This window comes from Poecilia reticulata, chromosome 3 (assembly GCF_904066995.2).
Source record: "Poecilia reticulata chromosome 3, P_reticulata-male-v2, whole genome shotgun sequence".
NCBI classification, from domain to species: domain Eukaryota; kingdom Metazoa; phylum Chordata; class Actinopteri; order Cyprinodontiformes; family Poeciliidae; genus Poecilia; species Poecilia reticulata.
This window is the reverse complement of record NC_088832.1, coordinates 18,325,517-18,351,914: the sequence shown is the minus strand read 5'-3', so window position 1 is coordinate 18,351,914 and position 26,398 is coordinate 18,325,517. Positions and strand designations below refer to the sequence as shown.

General features: G+C 37.9%; 1 protein-coding gene across 6 annotated transcripts in view; it reads left to right on the top strand.

Moving 5' to 3' along the window:
- Positions 1-1,818: 1,818 nt before the first annotated feature.
- tead1b (TEA domain family member 1b) overlaps positions 1,819-26,398 on the top strand; it is a 49,643-nt gene continuing 25,063 nt past the window's right edge. For 2 of the 6 annotated variants that reach the window (XM_008405300.3, XM_008405299.3), the window contains exons 1-3: positions 1,828-2,647; positions 3,113-3,242; positions 16,468-16,720. In XM_008405300.3, the coding sequence (XP_008403522.1) occupies positions 16,564-16,720 (157 nt within the window). In that variant the 5' untranslated portion in view covers positions 1,828-2,647; positions 3,113-3,242; positions 16,468-16,563. Of the gene's footprint in view, positions 2,648-3,112; positions 3,243-16,467; positions 16,721-26,398 lie in introns of all 6 variants that reach the window. The other 4 variants (XM_017304151.2, XM_008405295.3, XM_008405296.3 and 1 more) reach the window with 4 other exon arrangements.

Here is a 26,398-nt window from a genome sequence, read left to right as displayed (position 1 = left end):
CTTTTCAAGCCCAGTAACAGGAATGGGGGGTCGGGAGGGACAATAGACACACTACTGCTTTCCTGGTTCAGAACAGATGAGTAAAGTTCTGTGAAGCGTGTATTTAATAATCCAGGTGTAGTTATCTATGATGCCCCAAATTGGCTTTCAAATTAGATTTCTCTGACATATTTTTCTCAGTGTGAAATTGAGTGAATATTGAGAGTCACAGTAAAAATTGAGGCATTTTGTAGGGTTCTACACACAGATATGAAAGGCAATGAAGAGTTATCTTTTTTATTACTATGATAACTCATTGTTTGGAAATGGAACAGGATTAAAGCAAAAGTTAATTATGGTAATATGACATATTGTAAAGTAGGTGTAAGTATGTGTTTGACAGTAAATGGTTAGTTTATATAATAAAAATACATCTGGGTCTGTTTTTGCTCAGCTAGGTGATTCTTTATAATTTACTAATTGCTAATGGTGTATGAGATTCAGTAAAAATAACTGATGGGGGAAGTGATTTGGTTTGAACAGAATTGTTCGTACGCTAACATGCAGTCATTAAATGAACTTCTGTCATTGCCGTGTTTGATTGCCTGTGCTTCAGTTCAGATTCATCTACATGCAGGTTTTTCTGTGAAACATGCCTCCAAATTATTAACTCACTAATTCACAGATTTTTTTTGTAAAGCATATCAAAACTGTCTGAAACAGGCTAAAAAATACCTCTGCATAGTTGGACTTGATACGTTGTTGTAACAATAAGAACAACTCTGGGTTTTATGAGCACTAAAAACTTTACAAACATATTTAGACATCAGCAGTAGACATCCTCAACAGCTTTTTCACTTTTACTCATTGGTCTCTTGTCTCATAAATTAGTTAATGCAACTTACACAAGAGCATACTGTACACCACACTACCGCTTTCTGACTAAACAAAAAGTCACTATTCTTCTCTACTATTTGTGAGAATGATCAGATTTAATACAGCCACTGCAAACAGGAAGATTTCATTTCTTTCAATAGTTTCAGCAGTTATCATTTGGTGAAACAACCGAGCAAATTCTGTCCCTCCAGGATGTGATGGCACTGAAAATGACTCAGATTATTTTACATGTCCCCTCTTCTGACACTGGACACATGTGAATATATTAAGTAAATAAAATGTAATTTATGCAGCACCTTTTAATATATAAAAATCACAAAGTGTTCCACCGTGAACCAACACAACTTCACAAGAACCTTGAGGTCTAAGAACACAGCACTGCTTCTAAGCAACACTAGCTGACAAATGGCCAGTTTTGGCTCCAGCTGCACTTTTACATTCTTCTTTAGTGTCTTACCAAATACACTGTTCAATATTTTTTTGGGTGACATGATATTAGTTGCTTTTATATTTTGAACTACGTCACTATGCAGATAGCTGGATGGAAAAGCACTGGTCTTTTAAACCTGAACATGCAGAGACAGACGTTAAATGGTGTTGATGGATGTCCTCACAGGAGCAGTCCATCTTCATACAGGCATTTCTTCTTGGGGATCGGTGTCAAAATCCTGGCTTCTGATGAACAACTTGTTCAGGCAGGACTGGAGCTGTGTGTTTTCACTGTTTCCTGTCACACTGTGTTTGAAGTCATTCTCGTTAATGGAATCAAGCTCATTGTTATTAGAATTAAAATAGTCCTGAAACTGAGTTTGTGCTACATGACACCAGCAAAGCAAAGCAAAAAAAAAAAAAAAAAGGATTCAGTTGCAGTTAGTTCATAATTTAAAAAAAATTTGCTCTTATATTTTCTCTTAGAGAAAGGTGGATTTGGATAGTTTTTTGTGTTTGTTGTGTTTTAAGAAAGTGTTATAAAAATTGTGTCAGTTCTTTTTTTTATTTTTTTTAATTAACTTTCAAAGCAGCATCTTTTCATCGGACATGGGGAAGTATCTGTGGTGTTTTCGACACATTTTGTGTTGCATTTAACTAATTTTATTTCTACCCAATGCAACATTCAACAGAGTAGATATCCCTGGCTCAGCAGCACCTGGTGAAATATGTACTCTCATAAAAAAAAATGTATTAAATATTAAAATTTCAACTCAGACTGTAAATAAGATAAGCTCTATAACCTTATTTAATGCCCCCAAATGAGAGCGTATTAATGATTGCAGTGCATGAGCAGCTTTTCAACTGTAAAGTGGTGATTAAAAGTGAGAAAACAATGTTTGTATCGTTCTTCTTTTCGCTTTACCTCCGTGGCATGCAGCTGATATCATTCTGCGAAGCTAAGAATTCGGAGTTTTTTTGTTGTTTCCTGAAGGCGTCAGCTCCTGGGATGTTTAGTGCCTCCTCCTCCCAGTCCCCGCTGCGCTGCTGCCGCTCCGCCGCTGCTGCTGCTGCCTACTGCCCGGGCTGGCTGCTGGCCGCTGGACCCGGGATGACGCCACCTCTCGCTCCGCCCCGGCGCAAACTCGCTCCCTGCGTTCATTTCATTCCTGCTCTCATTCCGAACATTCTTCGCATCTCTGTCAGTGCGCGAAGCGATTCACCTACACCTTTCCTGGCCGGCCCAGAAACACTAGAATAACTTGACATAGTATTCAAAATACCCACTAACATCACATTAGCAAAAGAAAGGGACATTTGTAAATGAGATATCAATAACGAGGTAAGTTTCATTTGTAGTTGCAGGTATGCAAACTGGTTGTAGACTTCTGCTCCCGAGGGTTAGTTTAGGTGTCTTAGAGTGACTGCACAATGTATTAAAAATGTTATGCTATGCAGGTATTTAGGAAATATCCCATGTGGTGAAGTAAGGTTTGGTCGTTTGTTTCCTCGGTGGGGATAGATGGCCGCTGTTGCAACAGGGTGCTCACTTTAAACACTCTGCTGTAGCCCACGGCTTTGACACGGCAGCGAAAATCTTTGACATTTTTCACATTTTTTGAAAAGAAGCCCTGATCCTACGCCCCATATAAAAGCCTCTGGTGGCGTTTGACCCGTGTCAGGCTGCAGGGAAAACTCGCTTTTGGATTAAGGGCGAATAAAAATAAATACACAAGAAGAATTGAAGCTTTTTTTTTTTTTTGGGACAAGATGACGGTTGAAAACGTTGCTGTTTTCCTCTCCGTAGTTGGCTCGGCCGGGAGTTGTGGGAGCATTTTCGGACCACCTCGGAGAAAGAAAGAAACACGGCGGGGAGACTTGTTGCTTCAGCTCGGCTGACGGCGCTGTTTTAAAATCGCCATCGAAGTTTTACCCGTGTAAGTATCGCTTTTTTTTTGTTTGTTTTGTTTGCGTGTGTGTGTGTGTTTTTTTTTGAACGCTTGCTTGTGATTTATCTCTCAACCGCCCGTGTGTTGCTCTCCATGTTGTTACTGCAAGTAACAAAACCGACTGAACAGTGGGGAAAAACTCCTTATTGTTTCATATCAAATCTGTCCTGCTTGTCTGAACAGGGCAACTGAGTTTAACAGCTTTGCACATTCTGTGACCCTTTTTTAATATTCTGAAACCGTAGTAAAATGGGATCTCTCGAGATTTTTCCTGTTTATTGTTAATGGGAGAAAATTTAACTAAATTTATCAGCAACTCCCTCCTTTTTACAACCGACTATTCCTTTTATTGAAGCTATAAAACGCCCTGTGCCGACTTATTTGAACTGAGACCAGACTATATGGAGTTTATAGCGCTTTAATCTGGGGTTTCCTTCACTGTTGTCCTTTTCCTTTCTCTGCTTTGGGAAATGCCTGCTCAGCTAAAACTAGAGTGCCCCCCTCCCTGTCCAGCTGCAATCCAGCTCCGTTACACTGATTTCATCCACTTACATTGGACTCCGGGGAAAACTTTTCTCCTTAGTAAAGAAATACTTTTTTAATGGAGCTCAGCTTTTATTAGCTACTCTTTTTGTATTATTACAGTGGTGCAATTATAATTTTTCAGTTTTTGTACCTCATTATTTTCTCTGACTTTTGGGAAATGCTTAATATTAAAACAATCTTGGAGGAAAGCAAAACGTTGCGCGTTATCAAATTATAACACAAATACATGCATACAAAATTGTGCCTTGCAAAGCTATTTTACTCCTTGAGCTTTTTCACATTATGCCAGGTGACAGCCACAAACCGGAATATGTTTTGTGTGATAGGCCAACTTAACGTTGTACTAAACTGTGAAGTAGAAGGGAAACAATATGTTTTTCAATATTTTTTTTTTTGCAACTAAAAAAAAAGCTCTTCTGAATAGATAATGTGTACAACGTCTCACTGTCATTACAGCTGCATGTATTTTGCAGTACGTCTCCACCAGCTTTGAAAATCTAGGAATTAATATTTTGCCTATCTTTCTTTACCTCAGTTCAACGTCATTTAGATCGGATGGGGAGCATCTGGGAACAGCTGTCAGATTAGCAATTGTATTTAGGTCTGGACTTTGACTGGGCCATTCTGACACAAATAGGCTTTGATGTAAGCTATTTCATTGTGATTTTGATTTATATATTTAGGATTGCTGTCCAGCTGGAAGGGGAACAGTTATATGCGCTACTGTGTATTGGTTTGTTGTACAAAATACATAAGCGTATGGTAGTGATGTTACGAATAATACTTTTCCAGGCTTTACATACAATTTTTAGCACATGCCCTTTGCCCTTAACTTTATTGAGAAGACTCTAACTCTAAGCAAACTAAAGAACATGCATTTTAAAAAAAATTGATTCTGTACATTTTCTGCAACAGCCTAAGAGATGTAACACATCAGTGGATAAATCATGCAGATGTATACAGACATAAAAACTAGATAAGATTTTCAATATGGGCAGGTAGTTTTTGAGTTCTTACATATTTTTGGATTTCACACTTTATCTGTTCTGCCTTTGTTGCCGACACAGCTCTGATAACCTGATGTGATTCAGTCAAGTTGTTTTTATAGATTATTAGTTCAGGTGAGAATGATGCATCAAATCACGCAAATCTATTTGGTCACTTGTCAGCTCTGTTTTTAAATACTTAATTTAGGTTGCAAACATGTTTACATGAAAATTAGGAACAGTTGCAAAAGACTAAATGGTATGCTCTGAACCTGTCAGACTTTTGCAACTTTAAAAAAAAAATCTGATAAAGAACACTAAATTCTTGCAATTAGTGTTTGGAAATCAGTTTGACTGCTGTCAGGTGTAACCATAGACATGTCACAGTAAATCAGCTTACTAAGAAGAAGGGGGAAAAAAAACAATGGCTTTGTTTTATTTTATATTATACAACCGGTGGACCTGTTAGAGGGAAGCCTGCATAACATTTGTACAAGAATAGCTTATTGTGCCTGCATTGGCTGTGGACTTCAACTCAGAAACTTAGACCAAAAAAAAAAAAAAAAAAAAGAGCAGCAAAAAACTCTGAAACTTATTTTTTGGTCTACTTTAATGCACTTAAAGCATGACTAGGAGAACGTAGCATAGAATAGAATATTTAGGCAAATATGCATGAATAAAAGTATACTTAAAATGTATATTTTGAATTTCGTGTTGGATAATTGTCCATGGAGGCAGATCCAGATACATTTCTGAATGAGAAGGGTTCGAGCTGAGGGACATACATCCTCATTGTTCAGGTTGGCTTTCTTCTCGCTGCGTTGTCCGGGTCAGAGGGCAGAGCTGCACAGTGTAGTCTATCTGTGATGAAGTGTGGACAGAATAATGCGCTTTTGTGAAGCACAAAGTGGATTGTGTTACTTCTTGGAGCCAAGTGAGACCTCTTTCTTTCTCTTGTTAAGAACAGCATTTTGGTCAGAAGTTGTATCAGATAACTATTTTGTAGCACTTTTTTTTTTCAAAGATGTAATTTACTCTGGCAATTTTGTTTTATTTCTGTTTTTTTTTCTTCCTTGACTGCAAATCTCGTTGTCTTTGCATTGAATATTGACAGAAGACGATTATTAAATTAAAACATATACATACATATGATCATTTGATGCACTTTTATTAATTAAAAAATGATTGACACTACCTTCATGACTAAACCATATATTGGAGATTACAATACTCACAAAACTGATAATCATAGAATATCTTTCTGCGTGGCTGGCATGAAGCCTGGCTGTGAATAAAAGTCCGTCCTTTCGAAGCTCCTCTCTGATGGAATAGAGGCTGCAGCTATGTGCCCGTGTGCTTTTGCTAATTTCTTCACTTCTTACCTCCCTGATGGATCAATGTGAATGAATGGTGTTGTGGTCTGGCAGTGAGGATGCAGCTGATCTGTGTGCATAGTTTCCACTTTGTTATATTTCTTAAATAAAACTACAGTGGAAAAGGTAGGTGCAGAATCACTTCAAGTTTTTATTTTGTGTGTTTTGCAGGTGATGTCCTGAAAAACAGTGTTCAGAACACTGTCATTGCTTGGCACATAACGTCGTACACTAATGGTACCTTTTTGCAGCTTTAGCATAGTTTGTTTTTGTGTGGAGGATTTGAGAGTCTCTGCCCGTTATAAACTTGATTTGTAACTTCAGACTTAGTCCTTATATAATTATGATGTAAAACTGTGTCTAAATTGGAACTGAAATAATGCTCAATATTATGATTCTCATGAAAGAGCTCGTCTGTGTTAGTGTGAATAACGATACAGTTATTAAATGTGTGATCGGATGGGGTGCCGGTGGCTGAATCACATCAATGCATCAGTTTCCCCCTGTCATGGTAGAAGAGCTGCTCTTCTGCAGGCGTCCAGAATGTGTGTGCCCTGAGGTAAACCTGATCTAGAAAGGGAATTTCAGAGTACGCGCTGCTGCTCAATAGTTTCAGCAGGGACTGCTGAGGCCCATGGAGAGTGGTCCTTAAAAGGAAAAACTGGCTCAGAGCCACTGACGTCATCTAAGTAATGCTGCCATAAAATGAATGCCAGCTACTACATGCACTTTGACCCTGTCAACTACCTCAGTTGGAATACTACTCACCCATTTTGCTCATTGTGCTTTACTGTGTAGAACGTCATATTTAGGTATACTAAGATGGAAATAGTTGTTTAAATTAAACAAGTTAAGTCTTTCTTGTGTTAAAGAAGTTTCCAACAACCAGATCACTATTGTTTATCTTGACAATCCTGAAAGAAATTTTTAAAGCAACTTTAGGCGAAGAACATAATAATCTATTTGAAAAACTTAATGCTGTCTGAAAAAAAAAAAAAAAAAAAAAAGACATTCTCAACACACACCATAACAGATTTAGTGAAGCTGCGTTCCGCAAGTTAACCATATCAAAAAAAGGAGGGGAAAAAAGAAGAAAGTCGAAGGAAAAAATTTGGGAAAAAATGTTAATTAGTAACAGCAAAAGAAAGACGAGGTCATCAAAATGGTAGCCAATCTTGTAGCTGTTTACCTGGTAAGCAATGTTCAAATAATTATGTGGTTTTGTTTGTTTTTGTTCTGTCTTGACATGGAGGCTAATAAACACAAAACGCCTTTAAGATTTACAGCTTCTGCTTGGTACAATTAAAACTTTAGCTGCAAAAGGTAACAAATGTACTAAACTCTCATTTAGGCCCTTTGTGTGCTTTTCTAGACAAGGCCAGGATTTATTTTTCTGTTTTGACGAGAGATGTTTTCAATTTTCTTGACGTGAAAAGGAACCAGACATGTGTCATTTAGAATGAGTGCATTATGTAGAATGGATTCATTCTAGATAACTTGCCTTTTTGCACTGTGGTAATGATTAAAGCTAAATAAAGAGAAATAAAAAATTCACACACTTTTGTCTCTGCATACAGTCAGAGCTACATTCACACAAATAATACAAACATATAAAACATCATAAACTAACTATAATTTTATATAAGTATTATAAGATAGACCAATTCATTACACCAGGTAAATTCGGCAGATGAACAGCACACAATAATAGCATTCAGTCTTAGGTTCAGATGATGATAATTTACGCTCTAATGAACCGATTGTTAAAAACTGATTCACACATCAGAAATCACATTCCAAACTATCCTCCTCTGCAGATTAGATTTGGCTGTTTTCACAAATAATCATAATTATTATTGCTGTAATTTCCCTCACAGTTATAAACAAAACAACATTTTGCCATTCATAGTTAGATAAATTCACAGTGGGAATAATTTTTAAAGCAAATATATACAGGAACCTGCAGCTAGTTTTTTTTTTTCTTTAATTGTTGAATTAAAATAAAAGAAAGAAGGGTGTTTATGAGTTTGTATGTGTCCCCTTTTTAAAAAAATTTAATTTCAGTGAAATTGGCCAAAATTAGAAATGGCAGTTCAAACCTCAAAGAAGATTGGAAATCGTTCTTGGCCCACCAAACCTCGATTGGTGCACCGCTAATAGAAAGCCTTATATAAGTAGGCGATTGTTGGTGTTTTTAGTTCCACTGTTCATGGGCGTCTCAAATTTACCAACTTTCTTGTGTTGCTTTAAATAAATCATCAAATGACTGATCCACCCTTATTGTTTGAAGTCAACCCAATGTAACCCACTCTACACTGTTTACAATGTGGTGGCCTTAATCATTTGCTGTGTGCAAGAGAATTTTGGTTCCATGATCCCTCATATGGTCTCTAGTGTTTCAAAACCTTTTAAATGATAGATATGTGCTTCCCCTTCTGTTATTACAGTTTTTTAAAAAGACAAATAACTGAGCTTCCTCCTCATCACACACACAAAAAACAATATGTACTCCATGAATAATTTTATGAGTCAGTTTCTGAAACCACTACAAACACTTCTAGCTTTTAGCCGCAATGAAAGCAGGAAATCTGGGCTTCAACAACTTCCTTTCTAAGTGCTGACCAGAGAGGCGGCAGCGATGCGCAGCTTCTTGTGAGTGAAAGGGAAAAAAAAGGCATCCAGTTGCTTCATTTATGGAAACTGTGTATTTTATTTTATTTTTTGCAGCTTTTTGTCTATGAATAATCTTTGTCGCACAACAGCTATACTCCCAGTCACTGCTTGGGTCAAATTTTTGCGCGAGATTTTATCAGTGACAGCTGTTCTGTTATCATGGCTAACACGGATCAGAGAGGTTCTTTTGTGCCCCGAAGTTGTCCTAGGTCCAGTGAAAGGCACTGACAGAGCTGAATGAAGGCTTCTAAAAAAGATTATGATGACTTTGTCTGGTTTATTAGTTTGTGGTCTGTTCCAGCACTCTGCAGCTGGGAGCTGCCATCCAACATCCAAATCTTCTTTTTTTGCTGTTTGGTTTGGCAAATTGGCTAATATTTTTAAACATTTCAACAAGGGTCTTAGATTTATATTGTCAGCATCATAATTTTTGTATGGCATCTAGGGCAAATATATAGTCTTAAAAGTACTAATTTTCCACATTTTAAGCATACTACTTTCTTCTGGGAAAATTAATTTCAAATATCTAATTGCTGCCATCCTTTTTCTAAACCAGTCACTGGTTTATTATTGGCATATTGTTAAATAAAAAGTGGTCTTTTTATTAACTTTCAGGAACTCTCTCATTTGATTAGTCAAATATTAGGATCCTAATGATGTGTAATCTTGCAAACAGGAATAAACACAAACATAACCTGAGGTTTTCCAACATGTTTGATCATGTTGCAAAATCAACTCATACTAAGGGAATGGGACAGTAACAAATACATACTTAAGTTTAGTAAGTTTTATTAAAGGTAAAAATGTAGTAGCCTTAAACAGAACAAATCTCTAAAGTCTTATTATTTATTCTGTCATTATGAAATGAGATGCCTTAGAGCAACACCAATCGGCTTTTTCCTGGTTAACACCAGTTTTTAGGTTAAACATAGTGAATGTGCCTCAAAGCTCTTGTTGTTAGTTTAACCATAAAAATAATGTGAGACTTTAGTTTTAATACATTCACTGAATTTAGAAAAAAATAAAAAAATAAACTAAAATCTTTAAGAGGAAATTCTCAGATTCTGATCTTTAGCCAATCAATTGCTGCATCTATATTCATTACTCAATTACTACTGATGACCTTCGGAAAAAACTTGAGGAACATTAAATTTTATTACACCTACTGGTGTCCCTGTCTCAGCCATAGAATAAACAATTAGTTTATACATTAACAGGATTTAGTAAAATTCAAAATACTAATCAAAATCTTAATGACCCAACTACAGCAGAAGAGTTTGTAGTACGGCGGAATAAAAACAACAACTTGGCTTATGGAAAATAACAACAAAAGAAAGATAAGAGGGGATAAATGATGGTTGTGGTGGTTGTGGAAGCAGAAAGAAAGAAAGAGAAGAAAGGCAGCAACAAATGCAAATGGTGGCCTTCACGCTCATCACTATGATTTGTTTTTGTCGTGCTTGTCCGCACGCGGCCTGAACGAGCCAGCAGCCAGCCCTCGGCCTGCTTTGCTCTCATAACTGTCAGGAGATCCTTTATCTGACAGAGACCTTTATTTACAGCTTTAATTTCCTGAGCTTTATGTGTTCCGCTCACACTCCACGCCGCTGTGACATGGACTCACGCCGCCTGGAATGCACTGCACATTTTTGATAGGCAAATGCCCCCTGAGCTAGATTCCATTTATGTTTGAATGGTAAATTGTCCCCCTATTTTTTTTATAGTCTAATATTACTGGCAGAGCGGGGTTGTGTCTTCAAAGGGGAAGATTTTGTCATTGCAGATTTATAGTCAATCTTTCTGCTGTTGTTCAGCGTTAAAGACTTACTTGCACCTGTTTGCTGGACTGCTAGTGTCTCTCTGTTGTCTACATCTTGTTGTTATCGTTCCTGAGACTGAGACAGGTAGAGGGGCTGCTTTGACAGAACCTGTTAATCAATCTAAAACAAAGATTGATCCTGCGGTGGCCTGATGGTTGCTGGGTAGTTGGATACAGGCCTCATGTTTGAGAAAGATGATATCAGACAGACTCCTGGCACTTACGCCTGCCAGTTCAAAGAGGCATGAAATAAGCACCAGGCTGTTGTCAATAACAAAGGCGGCATAGGTCAGCTTTCTAGCATCTGCTGGACTTTTGGGCATTATTTGCAAAACAATTTTAAGGAATCTCTAGTACAGAGGAAGGTGTTAGTGCAAAGTCGTTTTTGGGATTGTCTGTGATCACGCAATAATTTTTTCTTTCAAAAACTTCTTTGAAAAATGTTTTTTGCTTTATATTTTCTGTATGTGATTTGAATCGGTATTCGACAGCTGTTGGATGCCTCAACTTTCATTTTGTAAGAATTTAGAGTATTTTGCTCTTTACTTTATTTGTCCATTGAACCACATCTGAAGGTCCTCAAAGATCTACTGAAAAAGGTTGCATTCCATAAACATGCGATTCTCAAGGTAATTCATTTGTTCTTTTTTGTTTTTTTTTCTTTTTCAGTGATAAAAAGTGGAATTTTAACACTTTGTCACTGTTAATGTTCATAGTTAGTTACTTTCATGAAAGGGGAATAAATCTGACATTGCTGTCATAATTATGCAGAGGCCAGGATATGGCTTTACAACATGTTAAAAATGTCGAGTTTTGAAATCACACGGTAATTACAGTTTTGCACATTGTGGCCTTAGCTTGTGTGGGCCATTATGGGGTGCACAAAAGTCATTCACAGAATCATTATTGCACCCTCTGAGATAACGGCACAAAAGAACTCCACATGGAAAATTACATTTGAGACCTCTCATCTGCTATTTCATTACCCTGATCTGTCTGATGGGTGAAATGGCTTCTCTTAATTTAAGGAGCTGGATTCCAGCTTGGTGAGTGGTTTATGTAATCTCACAGTAAGTGTAATTTCCTATAATTCCATGTCACACCTACTACTCTGCTTAGCTACCGCATTCAGTTCTCACATTGCGTGCCGTCTTTTGCCACCGCATCTTACAAATAAGGCCATTTCTATGGTGTGCAGCCTGCAAAGACAGAAGTATGCAATTATTTTTTAAGCTGCAAGTGTTTCTATGGGTGACATTCATACCTTCCTTTGACAGACGTAATTAGCCTGCAGATTCTGCAGCTCTAAGAGACCGTTCCTATTGAAAATTGCTAGGTTATTCACGTGTTTAACACAGCAGAAGCATCTTGTTGATGCAGATGCTTCAAATTTAGTTAATGGAGAAGAAAAAATATATGTTTTGGGCAATTTTTGCCTATATTGTGTCTAAGTTTGGACAACAAATCAACAAGCACTACCTTGCAGGTAAACAAAGCAGCCGCAGTGTCAGCAAACCCCAACCAACATGTTGTTGATCACGTAAATGCAGTTTTTTTTTGCTCTTAGTTTATTGTAAGAAATGTGTTTTATACATTACCGTACCATTAATAGATGTTTCATTAATTGAAAACAATAAAAAATGTTGGTTAACTCTTCTGAAACCATTAAGACCACGCTGAGAGTCATGTTGCGATTGTGGTTATCTGTTGATACTGCATTGAACTGTTATAGTGTTAAGCAATGTAAAAGCAAACTACTGACCTAGAAATGGGAGAAAAACGGCAACTGCAAAGTGAACCTGTAGCTTATATCCCGCTGTTTAAGTTTCAATACTAAAAAAAATGTGGCTAAAACAGAAGCCATCTTCTTCAAATAACCACTTGACTTGTTACATTTCCATTGATCCAAGGGCAAAAGCCACACATCAATGGCAACAAAATTTTAAAATGGTTTCTTTAAAAAAAAAAAAATCAACAGTAAATTTGAGACATTGGAATCGATTATATTCGTTTAAAACTATTTTTCAGTAAGTTGGGATTTTAAAGTTGTATTGCTAATAAGGACAGATCTTATTGCACTAATAAAAGTAAACGTACCGCAAAGAGAAGCAAAAACTACATGTTCAGTGCGGTGGTTTGGCCATTTTCCTTTACCTTGCACCTCTTTCAGAAATATTTGTTTTGTTAAAACATTTGTATTAATTTTTAATCCTCCCAAAACCTCTCATACAATTCACATGCTCCCAGAAAGCCATTCACGTTTTCAGGAATGCGTTCCAGTGTTTCCACCTATACAAGGCTAATTGCTATTTTTCAAGATATTGAAGTGGAGTATTCAAGTATTTCAAATTCAAATATGCAAAGACTGTTTAAACATTTAAAAATCCGAGGTGAACATGAGAGTTTAGCTGTATGTCTCCTGCACCTCTTCAGTGAACTGGCAGCCTGAAGTGACTCTCCCTACCTGTTTTTTTCATTTATAGAAAGAAAAGCTATTCCATGTGAGAATAACAGTCCAATACATTAATCTTACCAATGACATAGGATATGAAACTTAGTTTATCCTTACTTAAGGTGGAAAATCTTTTTCCAAAAAGTTTCTTTAAGCACTTAAGTGATATTTTTATTTTGGGCTATAGTGCATACAAATGTCCTTTTTTAATTCAGACGTTGCTCTAAAATGGAAGCTGGATTTGATTAGAAGCTCAGTTCATGATTTTGTTTTTTTGGATGAAAGGCAGAGATCTAGAAAAAGTCCCTGGCTTTTAGTGGTTGAAATGGGAATGTTTCCCCTCCCTCATCAGTTTGTTAGTTCTGCAGCGTCAGCAGACACCACACAAAAACGGAATTCAGTAAAAGCTCCCTCTGCTCTCTGGGAGGTTTTTTTCCCCCTCAACAGCTTGCTCCCATCCCCCCTTCCCCCTCATCCACTGACATGTTGGAAGAAACATATGCTACTATTCCTGCTTCCTGACAGTTTGCACTGCTTCAGTAGGATCTTGCTTTGGGAGGAAGCAGTTGTCTGGAAAACAGGGAAGATTAAGAACTGAAACTGATATCAGTGCATTGATATCAAATGGACTAAATCGAAGTATTTTTTTTTAACGGGCAGTAACTGGTTGACAGCCAGAGCAGTAATATTTTTAATGAAGTATTTCTTATGCATTATACAATTTGTGGTGATAAAATCAGAACACATTGTAATAACATTGTGAGATTTTCCTAGATGTTAATAGCTAAATCAATCAGTCTCTGCACTCCAGATGTTTAACTGAGCTCACAGCCCAATATGCAATCTTCTATGTTGTATGTTTAGCTGAAAAAATAGATGAGAAGGCTAAATAACATTTCAGTTTGCACAGTCCATATGAAGTGGAAACAAATATAGTAAAGACGGCTACATTGATTTGGAAATTGCAGGGTTAACAAGTGTGGATGATGCAGCCAGTAATCCCTTGAGAGTGACTGGTCAATTAGAAGTAAATTAATTCATTAATACCTAAGAACTTGTTACCTGGAGTAGGTTTAGAAAACTTGCCTTCAAGGGAATGACATTTTTCTTTATTTATGTCGAAGACCTGTATTTTTGAAAAGTTTGTACCAATTATTTATTCACACATAATCCAATCTGGTGTAAAGCAATGGTTTCTGGAGTGAAAGTCTGGACCCACTCTGGTTTATGAAATCCACATAGCATGGCTCCTATATGCTTTTAAAACGATGATGGTGGATTGAATCTGGTTTATTTAAATTATGACAATTCAGAGCAAATTTCATCTCAGCACAAACAAGCCCCTTTGATAAATATGTAATCAAATCAGTTTAAGATATTTCAATTACCATATATAGGCAGATTTGCGTTTACTACATACATTTCAAATTTTTCAAATGTTTTTCTTTAACAGTGGCCTTTAATTGCAGCAGATCAGACAGGAAATGGGTAAGTGGCCAGTTAAACCATACACAGAGGACTAACGGCCTCTGTATACGGGGCGGCTGCTCTGCATACATCCCAGTTTGATCCTAATTATATGACAATACGGTCAAATTCAGTTTGTAATGTCAGTTGACAAAAGTCAATGACTTACTAAGATTCTAGAGTCTGAGTATTTCTGCAGATGTCAGGACTGCGTCTTGTGCTGGATATCTGAGGTGAGAGTACAGTTTCCTGTGGTGCTCCTGTTCTGCTGACCACTTGGTCAGACTCATGACCCTTTAGACCCTTTAGTGTGGTATGTGTGCCAGGTTGAGGCCTCCACCTGTGACTTCCACCTGTGGAGGTTTTGAAAATGCAAATCAGGTTGAATTGTGTTAAATACACTGGAGAAATCAAACAACGTGATCCTCACTGTGCTCCCTGCTTTGTCAAAATTTCATTGGATTTATTGAAGCAGGTGTGTGTGATTGCATCTTTAATTCTAACTCCATGGCAATAAAACTGCAGAGGCTCCTGATATGTGCCTGTTTGCTTACTCAAGTGGGCCAACAGGAGTCTCTGCAGGATCATCATAATATGGGATGTCAGGGCAACATGTCTGTAGTCATTGTGGATAAATGAGTGAGCTTTCTGTGGTCCGGAGCAAGGCAGGATGTCTTCCACAAAACTGGAGCCTTCTCCTGGGTCAAACTGAGGTTGAAGAGGTGCTGCAGAATCCCACAGAGCTGCTCTGCACAGGCTGTCAAGACTCTGTCTGGCATTGACACCATCTGGCCCTGCAGTCTTGTTTCAGTTTAGTCTTTCCAGCTGCCTCTTCACCTGACAGACAAGTGGAAGAGGGAGGGAAAGAGAGCAGCAGCATCTCCTGATTGGATTGAAGACAAAATGTAGAAGCAGAAGAACCTATGGTTGAGGTGGACATAAAACATTTGAGGTGTGTCGGGAAAGCTGTGGGTGAAAGGAGAGTAGGGCTGTGTAATTTTATTGATTCTATGATATTTATCAATATTTTTTTCCCTCAAAGTATGGATTTTTCATCCATGAGTATTGATACATTAAATCCTACTTTGAGTTCTATGTCAAATCCACATGAATTAAATGACAGCTATCACACGGCATTTTTTACCCAGTTGCACATGTACATTAATCAATAGTATTCTCTGCCACTGTTGTTTAGGATCATAGCGCTAAGGTTAAATAAAAAAATAGAAAAAAGGGGGGGATCGAGAAATAAAGCATAAAGGTGTTCTTTAAAACCTTAAACTGTTTGAAGTTAAAATATTGTAGTTTCTAATAAATTTGGAATGATAAAAAAAACACTTAGAATAAATCACACTTTTTCATTATGTATTGTATAACTCATGAGATATACATCTCTCTGCTGCTTATACAGTTCTTATACCACACTTTTAGTTGAACTTCAGACTCATTCACCAAAGGTCAAAGAAAGTCCAGGAATGTACAAAATGTAGATTTTTGATATTTATATTAAATGAGGAAAATCTAATTTATCACAAAATGGGATTACTTTGAGGATCTACCGGTTTACATAATTAATAACATTAAAACCTTATCTTTTACTGTTTTAAGTAGTTCTTTGGTATACAATGAAAGCTGCATGCTGGCCTACTTGATTTCTGCCCATCATCACACTCTAAAGCTATGATTACTCTATAGTTATTGCAAGTACAAGTTAAAATCTCCCAAAAATCGAAATCATCTTCTAGTCGAATGACTGTGATTGTCTGTCTGTACTCGATTTTCTGTTATTTTTCCAGAAACTAACACTAACTAGTACTGTGCACTGTTTTTAACAGAGCTCTTCTGCTGTACTTTGTTTAATGATGACTGGGTTTCTGTGTTGGTTTGGGAATTCCAGGTCTCTCCCTAGTCTGCTCCAGGCTTCAGCTTGGAGAGCCCAACCGCCAAGATTGATCCGAGCAGCTGGAGCGGCAGCGAGAGCCCTGCCGAGGACATGGAACGGATGAGCGACTCGGCGGACAAGCCTGTGGACAACGATGCCGAAGGGGTCTGGAGTCCTGACATAGAGCAGAGCTTCCAGGAAGCCCTGGCCATCTATCCTCCATGTGGTCGCAGGAAGATCATCCTGTCAGATGAGGGAAAGATGTATGGTAAGTACAGATGTGTGTGACTTTAAGACTAAGCTTCAGAGCATCTGTTTTTCTCTAATCTAAGAAAAATGGGCTTTGTGTTTTGGACTGTTTTTTCTTTCCTTTTTGGGAATCTGGTTGAGAATATCAACATGACAATCTTCTCTTCGTCTGAAGCTAGAGGCAAAAACATCATAAGCTTACCATTAAGAGTGAATCGGCTCCATCAGATGTGCATGAAATCTGCTGGTTACCGCTATGAAAGGTTTTATCTCATTTTTGTCCTAGAAATTAATTTAAAAATGTCCTGATTTTTTTGTTTTTGTTTGTTTGTCAGGTTGTTTCTAGATCATAGGAAAGGTTATACACTCACACTATACATTCAACCACATTTGTGTTCCTCTTAAGACCTAGTGTCTGTATGTATGTCCAAAAGGGGAGCATTGGTATTTTCCAAATATTGTTCTTAGATCCTTAGCTGTGCTTTTCAGTAAAATAGGGTTCAGTGGTGACCATACAGCCAAACTACATGGTTCACATGAGTGCAAGTTTATGAGTAAAGCAACATGAACTATTAGCCAGAAGCAGATGGTACCACGGCTGCCACCAGCTGTACCCCCCTCTCTTTGCTTCGCCCTCCACTCCCCCTTCCCCGTTTCTGGCTGGGTGATGTCATGGAAAGAGGGAATATTTCTTTTTGTGGTGTTGGACTGTCTCTCAGCCTGTCAGTGTGAAGTGAAAGCAGAAAATCCCGCTGAGCATTAGCTTGCAGCTGTCATGCGACCCCTCCGGCCAAACAAAATGTAAATTTCACGAGTTGCATTGAGACCTCTCAGTGGCCACTACAAAGATGTAAGCTCAGACAACACCTCCCTCCCCACTGTCCTTTCCTCCAGCTTCTCCAACCCAAACAGAGTGTAGCTGTCCATAAATCCGGCTTTCTGCTGTGGATAAAAGCAGGTTAATTTTATTCTAGTTTCAAATAAACAATCCTAAAAGGAGGGCATGTTTCTGCTTAATACTAGTGTAATTTTAACAATATTCACATGCCCTTTCTGACATAATTGCAACTCGTCAACTTAAATAATCCAATTTAAATCGCATACATAATTATACCCTGCCAGATGTGTCTCTTTTTGTTTCAGAAAACATTTGTGTTTTGAAATGAGCTGAAAGACATTTTTTTTATTTGTGGTCTATGCTGAGGAGACATCTGCATCGTTGTTCGGAGGTTTGTCCTACCAGATGTGCTCTGGATCTAGTTACAGATGTCCCGCCAGTAGCAGTGGCCTCAGGCTGTGTCCCTTTCTTACAGCATGAGGACTATAAGAGGCACCAGTACACCAGTATAGTGGGTTTTTTTTGGGGGGTTTTTTAGACATTGATGGGTGAGGAGAAAGAAGCGCAAAATGAAAATGGTAAAAATAATACCTATATTAAAAAAAAAAAATGGGGATGTTTTTGAGCACTTATTTTGTTATTGATGATGCCGTTGTACTCTGTCTCTGTAAATCAAAATTTGGTTGTAATGTGTTGCAAACTACTGAGTGCTTGTCATTTCAGCTTTGCAACGATCGCTGCGTTTTTGTAGCAGTCTTATAACAGAAAATATAACCTATTCCCAACCTCCATCAAGTAGATATCCGTCTACTGTTATAACAAAAACAATCTGTTTTGTGTGAGGAGCGTTGTTAAAAGAATCCAGTATGTGCTCAAAATTGAAGACAATTTGTCATTGAGCTCTTTAGATTGTGTAAAGGAGCTAGTAAAACATGACGGCGCTGCTGCTGACAGTTCTGAATCAGAGTGCTCCACTAAATTACCTTTTTTTAAAATGTCAGTGAAATTAGAGTTGTTATGAGTTTGGACATTTTGTTCCACATTCTTGTTCTCTTACATCACTGAGAGTGACTGTTTTGGCTTGACTTTTTTTTTTTACCTTGTTTGATTTAGCAGACCTTTGGTAACACTTTCTAAAAATGGCCCTGATTTCATGTTGTGCCCACAGAGATGAAGTTGAACTTTGGGCTGCATTTATAGAAATAAATAAAACATATGCAGAGTTGTTTTAAGGTAAACTTTTATCACCTGTTGCTGCATACTGTAGGCTACCTGACTGAAATAAGGTAGCCTACAGTAGCTAATACCTTTTTCATTGTTTTTGGAAAGACAAATTCAACAGTTTGTAATTATGCCCGTTTGCCAAAAGATGGTGATACGTGGAGATATTTTGACTAATTTGATTGTGATTTTGATGCCATTGAAGACTCCAGTGAATGTAACCTTCATTCTGATATGTTTGTCTGTCTTTAACATAAAACGACAAAGAATTTTTCCAATCGTGATGCAAGCTGCGGTTGCAGCCCTTAAAACACACCCAGTGCCAAAGAAAACCTCTCATGGCATCTGAAGTAAATGGTGGCAAAAAGAAGACAGGTATTTTGTAGTTTAGAGACTCTGGGGATGGCATAGTGTTCCATACACAGAGCTCATCACAAGAGCTGCCCTGAGTGCCCTTAAGCCCTTTGTTATCCTGGGGTAGAGTGCAGTTAATTAGCAACAGTCACTATAGCAACCGTGTTGCAGTACAAAACAATTTCTAATTTCTGCTTCTTAGCCTATTGTGGTGTTTACCTGAAGGGCTTCGAATGTGCCGAGACCAGTGTTGGCTGGCACTGCGCCTTTTGTCTGGGGCTAATTGTGGCAGCACTGGAAGACACTACATCTGCATTTACTGCTTCACTAGTGCCGCAGTTTACTTAGGAGAATATGCTTTAAAAAAAAAAAAAAGTAATTCAAAATGGACGACACCGCTGCCTAGCCAAAGGCCCAAGATGCGACACTTGCATAATTTACCTGCTGTGCGCGGCTGCATTCATTTATCCTAGAAATAGAGATGATAAGTGACACAACACGCTTCACTCAAATTCTATGTTTATTCATTGGGTTATGTATTTGCTCTTCCCAGCAAGCTAAATATCATTGTCAAATATCTACCAGTTACTGTCGAGCAGAAGCAAACCAGATTTTATGCCATCTGTAGACAAATATGCTAATACTTCAGCATATTTATTAACATTAGTCCTATTTGTTAGTGCCTTTCTGGTAGGGACGTTAGGAAAGATCAATAGTTTGTAATAGTCATTATATTACATCTAATGTTTTCTAATAAAAAGTTGCAGGACCAGTAATCAAACCATTCAGTTCAAGTCTCCCTTTAAAATTGACTCAATACATTAAGGACCCAAATCAAAATGTTACGTAGTTTGGCGATTGGATCTTATGCCTCCATCCACATGTCTTTTGATGTAAAGCTGTTCCTATCATCATTCTGCTGTTTGCTCTGCCATCTCATCAGAGGTCCAGCTCAGACCCCTCCTGTGGGAACTAAGTGGCACTTGGTTTGCAGAGATGCCAAGGATGAGTTAGATATAATGAGCAGACCTGGCTTGCCCCTGATGGCCCAGTGCTGTGCTCCTCTGGGGCTCGTCTCATCGGGCCAAGCATGCTCCGAGACGGAGCGAGCGGACCTGATCCCCCCTGCTGGGCAGATAATGAGGAATTCTGGGATCAGCTCAGGCTCCCCGAGTCACCTGCATTCACTCGGAATAGAGTGTGAGGAACTTCATTGCAGGAAAGGCATCACACACCTCTAGAATAATCCCTCGTTTGCTCGCCTGCTATTGTCAGTAAGGAACTACCGTGTTTTCACACACCACGATGGTGAAAAAGTACCAATTATTTTATGAGTTGTTTCTTCAAAGAAGTAACTTTTGAACGTGTAAATGGTATTAATACAGCTATGGTAAGTTATTTATTCAGTCTGCTTGTGTCAGTATGGAGTCATGGACGAATAATTTTATGTCACCTCAAACTCGGGTCTCACTTCTTTGCAATGAATAGTCATGTGATAACAGAAATATAAATTTGAATGAAATGTATTCTAATAATCACCATTGTTTTATTGTTGTAGTAAAACTACCCTAAACAACATAAGCATAAATGTCCTAGTAGACTCTCTAAACATCAAAACTGATTAACAAAAGGGAAAATGGATGAACTACAATTTAACAAATTGGACCTAAATGATTCCAGAAGTCTGGTTTTGACATTTTTTTAAAAACAGTCTTGCAAGTAAATGTAATATGAACAATATACTTTAAATAATGTGAAATTGATGTTTTGAAAAATAATTCTTCTGTCATTTAAGAATAACGGTATAACATCTTGGCACAGGTGTCAGAACCTGGTGCATGTGGTCAGATGTAGAATATGTTCATTGTTCCTCACCAGCTTATATCACTGTATTTATATTCTTGATATGTCACTGGTTTTAGGATAGTTAAAGCAGAATAATAGCACATGGTCTGTATCTATTCCTTCCAGTTGTTTATACAAAGAAATGGCATTGTACCTTCCATCTACACGGCTGTGTCTCCACACAAATCTTTATGGATGCAATTTCTATTTTAACATATAATTGTGTCTCCCTGTAGGTTTCTGGTTTTACTGTTATTTTTTCAAAGTATGCATTTAGAAGTCTCAACAAACGGATCCTTTGGGCTCCATTGAAGACTGGCTACCTCCCTTTGTAAATGGGCTTGCAGTGAATGGTTAGATAGCAGGCTGTGGCTCCGTGCCTGTATGAATCAGGAGTACTCGGGGTGTGTCCCTGCTCTCTGAGGTCTGTGTGAGGCCCTCTGAGCCAGGCTTCTGGTTTCAGATTGCATGTTCCCAATTGGCTGCTTTTGTTTGACAAAAACACAGTCAGACTCCAGTTTCTTAAAGATGCAGTGTCACTTTTGGTGCTCTATTTACAAAAACTTTGCAGTTTTTTTTTTTTACTTGATTGCACAACATCCCAAAAATAAAATACTTATATTCTGATGAGACGGTGTAAAATTGATGGCACAATTTTGTGCAATCAAAATATGAATGGAATTTTAATGTTACTGCTTTGCTCTCACAAGAACATGGGGACAACACTGAGGCGCTGACACGGGCTGTCATCTCTTTCTGTGCTGGTGTGGAGAAAGGTCTTTAAATACTGAACTGCACCCCTGGAAACAAAGAAGGTCTGTAGCAGTCACTGTAAGATGATCATTACAGTGCTGTTTTATGATCTAATGCTGAAACCGTATCCTTTTCTAAATCAAGTCAAAGTCAAAATGAGACTTATCTTTCAGCTCATACAGCAAAGAGCACACCACAGAAAAAAAACTAAACAAAATGACTTTAAAAAACACAAAAAGATTAAAACTACTGAATATAGACTAAAGCTTTTGCGATGCATAACAAATTCAGCATCATTCTGAAAGAGAAGAAAGCAATAGAAGGAAAATGATTATTTCGCACAGAAAATTTTAATTATAATTTTAGGGGGTATGTATTTTACATTTCATCTTGCTGTAAATTCGACCAGAAGAATTAAAAGAATAAAATTGTAATGTATCTTTCATTTTATTTCGGCCCTCTAATTTGCTTATGTATCTTTGAAGAGGCCAATAAATAAACTTTAACTGAATTATACCTTAAACGCAAGCCCCCCTTCCATCCCCCCTCCATTTGTGTTCATAATTACAAAACAACGTGCAGGACATGAGAACCCGTCATGACCACAAAGTTTGACTTTTCATTTATACATATTGGTCGCAGCCAGCATGTCTTTCTCTGTGCTCAGATGCTGAATTGATCCTGAGAGATTGAAAATATTGATTCGACTCAGTGTCTTACTTTGTTGTGGAGAAGAAGGCCAGGGCACCTTCCTGACTGTTAGCACCGTGTTCACACGTTGGACCTGCCACACTGCCAGTTCCTCGGGAGACTCATAATTACAGCAGTCCTTTCAGATTAGTCCAGCGGCCAGCCCAACTGTGGCCATATATTTCATCCTCTTTTGCCTCTCCTGAGAGGCAGACCTCCACACAGTGACCATGGCAGCCTCTACAGTAATGTATGTGATGATAAACGCGGCGGCTCCTAATTGATAGAGTGATTCAGACAAGGCCTTGCTGTGCAAATTGGTCCCCTGTGAGTATATTGCATAGAGTTGGGGCCGTAGCAGGTTTCAGCTCCTGCCTTGTTTGAGAGGCACAGAGCCAGGAGAGCGGAAATAGAATGGGCTTGGACCCGCTGAGTGATAAAGAGGCTGTCTTTACGTCTGTGTACAGGCACAGTTCAGCAGAGGTTGGCTGCTGTAATCCCCTCAGTGTCTCCAGGAAGGCTCAGGTTAGTGACCTGCTGCTTTGTGATGTCTTGTAAGATTTTCAGAGAACGCCTCACCTTTAATCACCCACTGCTCAGCTAACACATTAGCTCAACTGCTCCTGACCCAGCCTCTGCAATAAAGCCTTTTATCTAGCTCAATAAGGTCATTTGAAGTTAAGTATTGATTTCTTTTGCTCTTCAGAGAAAAATGGATTTTTAAAGAGCTGTTAATTACACTTGCTCACTGCGTTATATCGAGAACTTAATTTCTGTGACTGTATTTTGTAATCCTGGCTGATACTCAGGCGTATGTCAAATGAAACATTTGTGTGCGAATGAAGCTGAATGCTCAAACTGAATGATGCATACATACCCAGAAAGCAAAAATTAGGAGCATGAATTTGGAAAATGTAACAAAAAATGTTTTCTGTTTAGGTCAGTGAAAAACGAGTGTCAGTGTTAGCAAAATGCGACAAAACTGACTTTGCATTAATGAGAATTTTATATAAATGGCGGGAGCTAAATTCCTCATGAAGAGATAGATCGTGGCTCAGAATGACGAGAATTTAACCTTATAAAACCAATTCAACAAAACAGTGCCTTTGAATTCTGATTTTACATGCAAGTGAACAATAAGTCAACACTTTCGATGCAAAATCACCACAAGAGAAGGATCCTTCTATGCATTATTTGGTAATGTATCATCATTAAAGATCATGCATTTAAGTTCTCAATGCCACTAATATGCAGATGAATCCTTGATGTTGACACTTGAAATATAATTTAATTACTTGAAAGGAAAAGTTTCCTAAAACTGGGGAGATAATTTTGTTTGTGAAAATAAGCAGAAACCAAGAGCATCATCACAATATTGTGCAAAAATATTACTGCGTCACATTTTCCTATCATGGTGTCACCCCAGTTTTGTATTCATTTAATCAGTTTGACTTAACTTCATATTTTATATTGGCCAGTTTTTACCCTTTTCTCTGCAACAACTCTTGCCACATTTAGATAAAGCTTTCATCTCATGATCTACATTAGTTCTGACCACCTCTGGGATCACCTAAAACCATCCAAATTAAATTGATCCTCTTCTATGGTTGGCTATTATCCACCCTAGAGGTTAATCAGAAAGCCATAATCCTTAAACTTTGACAACTTTCTGGGAGTAAAAAAATATACTGCTCAAAAAAATAAAGGGAACACTTCAGTGTTCACTTAAATGTTAGTGTTTCCTTTATTTTTTTGAGCAGTGTAGAAACCAATATAGATGGCTACACTCAAAATAATATTGGAAAATATGTTATACTTTATAATTTTTTATTCATTGAACCAAGAGGCATTAGCTGATTGTGTAAATCAAACCATCAACTTAAACAACAGGGATTCTCAGGATTGCTTTGGTGAATGAGAAATATTCTGAAGAATACAGAATAAATTTGCACTAAGGGAGAAAACAGTTTTGCCTCGGTCTGTTTTCAGTTTAGAAATCATTTCTTTGAAGTAAATGAAACAGTCTTAAGTCTGTGGCTTCTTGTTTCTGCTTTCTGCCCCAAATGGATCAATTTTCAACAAAAGAGCAGGAGCTGCCACATGTGTGCGAAACCAGAAAACAAGAGTCCCTCAGAGTTTGAAAACTGCTGCTTACAAATTACAGCATGCTATAGGACCGCTATAATAATCACCTCCCAGTGTAAAATTGTTACAATCTAAAGCCAAAGTACTATACAAACATTGTTGTGTTTTGTCTCCTTCTCAGTTATTATGTGTGTATAAGTAAAGACTGAACCAAAAACACACACGCCACATTAGGAGAGGATGAAGCTTAAAGCTTTGTGCTTTCCCCGCATTCATTGAGATGGTTTTCACTAGTTTGAGAGTGTTGTACAGGGAGGGATTTATGTTGTGTGGCAGAGAATAAAGCCGGCCTTTGTTGTCATCGTGGCGTCACACATGCACCAATCGGCCTTGAAGTCTTTCTCATGTGCTAACACTTGGAGCATGAGAGCTCAACAATGCAGGATGTTAAAGCACTCTTTTGAGGTCACTGGTGGATCTTATGATGAGCAGAGATCTAAAATATTTGACTTTAGAGTGGGGGGAAAAACGAGATGCATGCGATTTGTTTTTGTGTGAATAGTCATCAATAAGCTAACAATTTTGCCTTTGACCTTCAAGACATGTCTAACATAATGCTGTGAATGGATAGCATGTGGATTTTCCCTTATAAAGGGGACTGTCAGGTTTTCTTTTGAAGCCTGAAGTGAGTGGTTCTTCTGTGCCTGGCCAGCTTTGGCTTCCTAGTGATATTTCAAGTAAATGGCTTGCTTCCCCCTTTTCCTGTTCCCAAAACCTGGAGCGAATGCCTTCGTATTGTTGGCTTGGTCTTTTATGATGCTAATGTTTGTCTGAGACCACCGAGTCATCTATCATGGATGACAGGAGAGCTGGGGCACTGAGACAGTCAACTGCTTTCACACCTACACACACATATAGAGAAAGGCATTAAAATGAACCCTCAATTGGATACACATTTTACGTTAAAATCATCCATGTTTGTTTTTGTAAATCAGATAAACCCCGTCTTTTGCAAGTCCACATTGTGGTTTTCCTAGTGTGCCGTCACCTAGAGTCCAATTATTGATCTCTGACACTGCACAGCATACTTCAGGGACAGAAAAGGCTGGGTTTCAACTTCATTCAGGACCCTTCTGAATAGAAAAAGGCAGCTGTATTGACTCTGAAAGCTCTGAGCTCAAAATGTACACGTCCCCTGAGTTGTAATATTCCCATCATTACTGCCAAGCAACAGCTGTTTAACAGTATAGCTATGGTTGATTGATTAATCTGAAAATAAGGTAAATGTCAGTGGTATTGTTTCTCACTAAAGACTAGAGCCGGATGTTGACGTTCTTATACACAAAGGTAACAGTCAGCTGTCAGCTATCACTGATATTTGCTTTGCTGAACTTCAGTCGGTAGGAAAAAGCACTCTGATCTGCTTCTCTGTGTTTGGAACAAGTCAAGTTATGCTATATATGTATTTGTATAAAAACCTAAATCAACATCACACACAATGTATTTTTATCTACAATCATTATCTTAAAAGAAACAAAAATCTTGTAATTCATAAAACAAATTGAGAGAACTAAAAGCAGAGAATGGGCTAGTATCAAATTCTTATAAACTAACCTCATATGAAAAGAAGATTTTTTTCTATTGCTGCTAAAATAACATTGATTATAATAATAATTTTAAAATTCAGTCAATATTATTTTTGATAGACAGAATTAAGCAAACTAATTACACTATAGCGCTCTTTAAAATAACTAAAAAAAAAAAACCCAACTAAAATTAGTGTTTACAAATAATACAGATACCAGCTGATGTAAACAGAGTAATTTGTCAGGCTGCATCCCGCTGCTTAACGGGCAGACCAGCTGCAGCTAAACAACTGCAGTTTTAAAATGGCGTTAACTTAATGACAGA